Genomic DNA, 7,302 nt, shown 5'->3' on the forward strand with positions numbered 1-7,302 from the left:
TTACATGTTAATGTGAGAGCAGAGTTCTGTGTGAGTCCCAGGAAAGCAGGTCAGTGTTTGTGTTCTCCCGCTGGAGCCTGGAGCGGACTCAGTGAGGAGGGGATGAAGGTTTAGGTCGGGGTTAGCTGACCCTGGAGACCAAGAGGAGTGAGTGGCTCTTGTGACCACCTTGTCTTGGTTTGCCTGGCTTTAGGCTGAAAACTGCACATCCCCCGAGTCTGGGGCATCCTGGTGTGGATGGTCACCCTAACTGGATCTCATACTTGGGCAGATCAGGAAGCAAGGGATCTTTTCGTTTTTATTTTATTTTATTTTTCAATTTTATTAGGTAGAATTATTACAGGTCGGCTGCACATGCACATTATATTGCATGTAAATACACATACACAGCATACTGCACAGTTTTTTTAGTTTACATATATGTACTGATTATTATTTCTAAGAACAGATTAGAGCTTTAGCTTTTTAAACTTACATAGTTATCGAAGGAATAAAGTCAACTACAAGACAAGAATCAGCAGAATGCAGTGATCCAGTCATAAAGGACAGGCAGACGTGCTTCCCTAACTGGATCTCGTACTTGGGCAGATCAGGAAGCAAAGGATCTTTTTAAAGGGATCTTTTAACTGGCTGCTGCTGCTGCTTTTTTTTTTTAAGCACCTTTATTGTGGTCTGGTTCCTGTACAGTGAACCACACAGATTTCAGATGTGCACTTTGATGAATTTTGATGGATGTCCACACAGTGAAATCACCGCCACGATCAAGATAGCTGACATCTCCATCACTCCCCAAGAGGGGCGTATTTCAAATCCCCAATTTACCCCTTCCCACCCTCTTTACCGCCGGTGACCATAAGTTTGTTCTCTATGTCTGTGAGTCTGTCTCTGCCTTGCAGACAAGTTCATTTGTGTCATCCTTTCAGATTCCACAATGTAAGCGGTATCATATAGTATTTTTCTTTCTCTTTCTGGCTTACTTCACCTAGAATGACAATATCCAGGTCCATCCATGTTGCAGCAAATGACACTATTTTATGCCCTTTTACGGCTGAGTAGTATTCCATTGAATACATACACCACATCCTCCCTACCCAGTCAGCAGTCAGTGGACATTTGGGTTGTCTCCATGTCTTGGCCACTGTAAAGAGTTAACTGCCTTCTTCTCTCATTCATCTCTTCCCCTCTTGTCTCGCTCATTCATCCGACTCCCATCTCTTTTTCAGGTCTATCTGGGAACCCTACAGACCTAGAAAAACGTAAACAAGTGTTCGGGCAGAACTTTATCCCCCCCAAAAAGCCCAAGACCTTCTTACAACTAGTGTGGGAAGCCCTTCAAGACGTCACACTCATCATCCTGGAGATCGCGGCCATCATCTCCCTGGTCCTGTCCTTCTACCGCCCCCCTGGGGAAGAGAACGAGCGTGAGTGTCTTCAGCAGCCCCGCGTGACTGTGCCCTGGGTGCCTCCCACTACCACCAAAGAGCACTTGGTATTGGTGCTGACAGATTGTAGCTTAAAAGTTTCTCACCATTACCCAGAGAGGGTTCCCCAAAGGAAACCAACAAGTAGCTAGTAAGCTATTCTTCCAACCCGTCCTGATTCCAGGTCTTTCCCCTCTTCTCCATGAAATCCTTGTTCAGAATGTCATGACTCCTGTACCCTCCTTCAACCCACAAAGCCCTGCATCTCAGAGTTCCCCGTATCCCCCCATTTATCTGGCTTTATGGGAAGTAGCCGTGGGAGCCTGACCGTGTTGGCGAGTCATAAGTGCTTTATATGTGACTTGCTTGTAATTTGCTTTGACACATTTCATGCTGTTTACTCGTCTGATTCTTTTGAGTGTACATAGTTCCACTGGCGATGAGACGCTGCCCAGCCCTGCTGTCCTCTGGTGCCCTCGGAGGACAGCTGTTCTACCCAGAAGTTTTCTTCTCTGTTGCTCTCTTTCCCTGACTTCCTGTTCTGGGGGATTGCAGAAGCACTACCCCCATTTTAAATGTCATCAAAAACCCCTCAGTGACCCTTCCTTTCTCTCCCTTCCCTGGGCTAGAGTGTGGTCTAGCCGTAAGTAGCTCAGAAGACGAAGGGGAGGCGGAAGCCGGCTGGATTGAGGGGGCAGCCATCCTGTTCTCTGTGATCATCGTGGTGCTAGTGACTGCCTTCAATGATTGGAGCAAAGAGAAGCAGTTCCGCGGGCTGCAGAACCGCATCGAAAAGGAGCAGAAATTCTCCATTATCCGAAATGGTCACATCATCCAGCTCCCGGTGGCTGAGATCGTGGTGGGTGACATTGCCCAAATCAAATACGGTGAGAGCTCTGTGTTTCTTGTACCCGTGCCACCTTCCCTATTTGAGGACTAGGTCCTTTGGCATAAGGGGACTGGGAATTACTGAGGACCCAAAAAGATAAGACCCCCAAATTGTGTTAGCTTCTAGGTTAGAGTTTAAGGAGGTTGTGGGAAAGAAATTCAAAGAAGGTGTAACTGAAACTCTTCCCAAAGATTGTGAGGTTATAGGTTAAAAGTATATAACATTCAGGCCATGGGAAAGTGTTTGGGGATCAGAAAGTGTTGGAATTTATAATACCTGGAAAGGAGTCTTATCCTGGATTGTCAGAGCTGAAGTTAGTCTTTCAGAGGCTCCCCAGATACTCCCTGCACCATTGCCCTGTAGGGAGGGCCTGTGGGAGCAGCCCTGAGATGGGGGTTGGATGGTCCTCGCCCTCCACCAGGCTCCTACCTACCCTCTGTCCCTGTTGCCCCTTCTGCTCTGTGTACTAGGCGACCTGCTGCCTGCAGACGGGATCCTGATCCAGGGGAATGATCTCAAGATTGACGAGAGCTCTCTGACCGGGGAATCGGAGCATGTCAAGAAGTCCCTGGAAGGAGACCCCATGTTGCTCTCAGGTGTGGTCCTCTGGTGACCCCAGTTCCCTTTCTACCTCCCGCTAGACAGACCACAAAGACCTTATCCAGACCTTGGCTCTCCCTTCTCACCCTGCCCCATCTCCCTGCCCCAAGGTTCAGCTGGGACAGTGGCGTATCAGTGGAAATGCTGCCAATACCAGAATACTGGGGGGCCTAAAGAGGCTGTCTGTGAGCCAAGTGCTGGAGGGGCCGTGGAAGGGCTCTGCTGGTGGGGGTGGAGGGTGGGGCAGGCGGCCTGCCCCTAGAGCGGTCAGGCACAGTGCTCTCCTTACCCTGCCAGCTGACCTCTCCCTACTGTCTGCTGAGTGTATCGCTGCCTGTGGGAGAGGAAGGGGGGCTGTTTTTCCCCTAAGTTCGTGTTTCACACTGAAGCGTGACTAGGTACAAAACAACGCCTCTCCCATCTTCTTCCTCGCGTAGGGACCCATGTCATGGAGGGTTCTGGCCGGATGGTAGTGACTGCTGTGGGTGTCAACTCCCAGACTGGAATCATCTTTACCCTCTTGGGGGCCAGTGAGGGAGAAGAGGAGAAGAAGAAAAAAGGTAAAGGGCTTTCAGGATGAGCATCTCTTCCCTTCCGGCCCCAAGGACAAACTAGGAAAGGGAACGGGTCTGAATGAAGTACCTAGCCGGAAGAACCTGCTGGAAGATGAGTACAGACATCCAAACCCTGTGCCAAGATAAAGGTGTCGTCCCTGGCTCCCCCAGTGCCCTAACGAAAACCAGATCCTGGCTCTAGGCTCCCAAATCAGGTTGCATTTGAGCCTCAATTCCTGTGTCTGTTGCTGGATAGTAAAGGGATGAGGTAGAAAGCCTGCCCCAAATGAGCTGGTGAGGTGCTCTGGCCCCAAACACCCTCTGTGTAGTCTTCCAAACCCCTCCCTTTCTTCCTAAGACATGAGGGATTATATGAACCATCAAAGCTAAGGGAAAACTGTCCAGGAGAAGAAACTGGGTTCCTGCTGAAACTATGGGCTGTCAGCGGAAGAGAGACATGGCCAGGAGAGTGAAAACAGAGAGGGGATATCTGCCCCAAAGGCAGTCCTGTCTTTGCCATTCACTTGTTCCTGAAAGAAGGAAAACAGAAGGAAAAAAAACCCCTGAACCAAATCTACACCTTCCCCTGAGCTTTCCTTCTTCCCTTGGAGGAGAGAAGGCGCCCTCCTGCTTGGCTGGAGGGCCCTCCTGGGCTACTTAGTGGAGGGCAGTTGATGAAAAGGAGACAAAACTCATTCGCTCAGGAGCTAGACTCCTCGTTTCTGTAGCTGCCGGCCAGTGAGTAAGGACGAGGCTGGCCCAGTGCTGGCGAACCCATGTGGAGGCACCTTTCAGGGCCTTTGCCATCAGGCAGAAACTGTTCAAACCTCTCGCTTCCTAACCCCCCACCCCGTTTCTCCAAGTGATGTGATGACTGTCAGGCCAGGAGCACCCTCCCAGCAGCCACCGTGCTCCAGGAGAAAGCAGCTCAGAAGCGGGTGTGCGCTCACCCGCGTACCCACACGGGTCTGGCCCGCATTCCGGAGATCCGTGAGATCCTGTAATGAGATGGGTGTGAACAGAGATATGAGCTTCCTTCACATTCCCCTCCCTGCGAACTCACCCCCTTTCCTGTTGCCCTTTTGGGCTCTGAGCGGGACCAGCAAATTGGATATCTGATCTCTTAAGAGTCACTTTGGGTCTCCCACTTTTTTCTTTCTTGTTCAAACAGGTAAAAAACAAGGAGTCCCTGAAAATCGCAACAAAGGTAACCTCTCCGCTCCCTCATTTACCATCTCTACCTGCTCACACGCAAACCAGACCTTTCCAGGCCATCTGCCGTCTCCCCTTTCCTCTCCATAAATCTGTTGTCCGCTGCTGTGGCCCAGATGCCCTGTCCTGAGGAAGGTGCAGAGATTTGGGGGAGGTGGCAAGCTCCCAAACCCAATCTAAGACGGGGCAACAGCACCCTCTGCTGTTGGCGCAAGGAACCTCATGTCAAGGTTTCTCTCGGGGAGCACATGGGATCGATCCCTCTTTGCAGGGTGCCGAGCTCCTTGCCTCACCGCCCTAGGCTGGATTCAAACACCAACGGTCATCAGCTTCTGTGCCGGTCATCAGCTTCTGGGCCGGAAGACTTCGGGGCCCTTGTGGTGGAGGGAGTTGGGATGGGCGGTCCCTGCACCCTCCTCTTGCCAGCTTCCTCGTTGGTGTCCTCTTCTTGTCCGGATTCCTTCTCTGCCCGTCTTCCCAGGGATGGAGAGAGCTCCTTTCTCTGTGACTTTCTCTCCACAGTCTGTTTTCTTCCTCCTAATCGGATGTGTGTTTCTTTTTTGGAGGCTGTGTTTTACATCCTGTCTCTGTCTTGTTTGTGAGTCTGACAGCAGAGACATTATCTCAGGAAGGGCATCGAGCTCTGCAGGGGTGACGCTGGAGGGGGGTTTGGAACTAGCAAGAACTGCTCTCTTGAGACAGCTCGTGGAGATTTTTTCCCTTTTGTAACCCACATCATAGTAGTCCTTAGAAATAAAGTCATCCGTCGGAGGACCAGGACTCCACAGAAATAGTTCTTTAATTTTAGATCCCTTTAACTCTTCTTTTTAAAGCAAAATGGATTTATATGTCTGTCTTTATCCCTGCTTTCTCTTATTCTAGGGGGTCCCTCACACCAGCTTCTTCCCTTTCCCCCAAAAGATTTACCCCTAGGTCCTACTCTGCACCTCCCTGCCTTCGTCAGCCAGGGGAGAAAGGGGGTTTCCTTCCCCTATCGTTCAACTAATATAAGAAGGAACTGGAAAATGCCCTGTGTCTGAGATCTGTTTCTTCCATGGCAGTCTACAGAGAGAGAAGGATGAGCCATTCAAAGAGCAGAGTAGGACCCTTATGCTCTAAGAACATCTACCAGCCTTTCCCTTCAGCCCCTTTCTGCAGTAAAGATTCACTGTTTTGAACACTGAATTCCAGGAAGGATGGTTGTTGGTAATAGCATTTAGTGGTATGACTAATCCTCTTGCTGGAATAAACCTGGCTTGGGGCTCTGAGGTTGTGCCAGGAAGCTGCCACTGAAGAAGAAATCCATACCCTAAAAGCACCCATTTCCCCTCTAGTTGTTAGAGTATCATTCAAAAGGCCCTAGTAGAGGGTCGGAGGCAAGCTCCCGGTTAGGCAGGGGGTGGTGGTGGTCAGATCTGACGTCAGGGGTCCAAGACGTATTCCAGGAATAAGACAGAAAGGTTTGTTAGTTTCCACCCGCCTGCTACTCGCTGCTACTACTTTGCCCGCTCACCTGTCCTGTTTGTGTGTGCACTCTAGCAAAGACTCAGGATGGGGTGGCCTTGGAAATCCAACCACTCAACAGCCAGGAGGGGATCGACAATGAGGAAAAGGAGAAAAAGGCAGCCAAGCTGCCCAAAAAGGAGAAGTCGGTGCTGCAGGGCAAGCTGACGCACTTGGCTGTTCAGATTGGGAAAGCTGGTGAGTCGGAGAAGGGTGGAGCCTTCTCGTGTCGTTTATCCGTGCTCTTCCGGATCCCCGCTGCTTTCATGGCCTTCTTTCTACGCCAGCCAGGTCTGGCAGAAAGAAACTGAAAATTCCCGAGTGGCTAGTGCAGTCCAGGTAGCCGTGTCCCTCTCTGCAACCATCTGGCCACTCCCTAGGCTTCTGCAGAGAGAAATGTTTTCCTACGTGTCAGGGTAAAAGGCCCAAACAGATGGGAAGTGGTGAGCTTGTATCACTCAGGGAAGATTCACATTAGCAAGAAGGAAGACTTTGATGACTAGTCACCTGTCTCGTGCATGACTGGGCTTGTAAATTCCCTAAGGGCAGAGAAGGCTGCTGTATGCCGAGGGCAGTTCCCTGGCCAGGCACGGAGCAATCAGCTCCAAACGAGGACTGGAGGGAAAAGGAAGGCAGTGACTAAAGAAGCTCTTTCCAGAGCGGAGGTCACTAAGGCACTCCTGTGTATCGTGAGAGGGAGTGGCTTCTCCGTCACTTGCTTCTACACTCTCTCCGGCCTTCTTTCAGTGTTGGGGTGGGCTGGCGAGGGGACTGCAGGAGGGAACAAAAGGAAGTTGGCCCCTTCGCTGGACGCGTCCCTTCAAGTACAGTCTTTTTCCACTATTTAATTATTTCCTGACCCCACCTCTCTGTTTATTACAATCAGTCTAGTCCAGTACATTTCTGTGTGTACAGTTCACCTGGGATCTTGTTAAAGTGCAGCCTCTGATTCAGGAGGTCTGGGCTTGGGATCCAGAGACTCTGCATTTGTAATAAGCTCCCCGGGCGAGGCAGGTGCCGCTGCTCTGCTAAGCACGCACTGAGCTAGCAGGAATCTCCACTGTCCACTACTGCAGCTGCTAACCGTGTGTGGCTGCTTCCATTTAAACGCAGGAAAGTTAAG

The 7,302-nt window shown here is 50.7% G+C and overlaps 1 protein-coding gene across 5 annotated transcripts in view; it reads left to right on the forward strand.

Moving 5' to 3' along the window:
- ATP2B4 (ATPase plasma membrane Ca2+ transporting 4) overlaps window positions 1-7,302 on the forward strand; it is a 95,273-nt gene that overhangs the window by 56,131 nt on the left and 31,840 nt on the right. For 3 of the 5 annotated variants that reach the window (XM_032466668.1, XM_006178185.3, XM_006178186.3), the window contains exons 3-8: window positions 1,224-1,421; window positions 2,051-2,308; window positions 2,781-2,906; window positions 3,348-3,470; window positions 4,636-4,671; window positions 6,216-6,377. In XM_032466668.1, coding sequence (XP_032322559.1) covers window positions 1,224-1,421; window positions 2,051-2,308; window positions 2,781-2,906; window positions 3,348-3,470; window positions 4,636-4,671; window positions 6,216-6,377 — 903 coding nt within the window. The remainder of the gene's footprint in view (window positions 1-1,223; window positions 1,422-2,050; window positions 2,309-2,780; window positions 2,907-3,347; window positions 3,471-4,635; window positions 4,672-6,215; window positions 6,378-7,302) is intronic. The other 2 variants (XM_014553736.2, XM_006178188.3) reach the window with 1 other exon arrangement.

This window comes from Camelus ferus, chromosome 23 (assembly GCF_009834535.1).
Source record: "Camelus ferus isolate YT-003-E chromosome 23, BCGSAC_Cfer_1.0, whole genome shotgun sequence".
Classification (NCBI taxonomy): Eukaryota; Metazoa; Chordata; class Mammalia; order Artiodactyla; family Camelidae; genus Camelus; species Camelus ferus.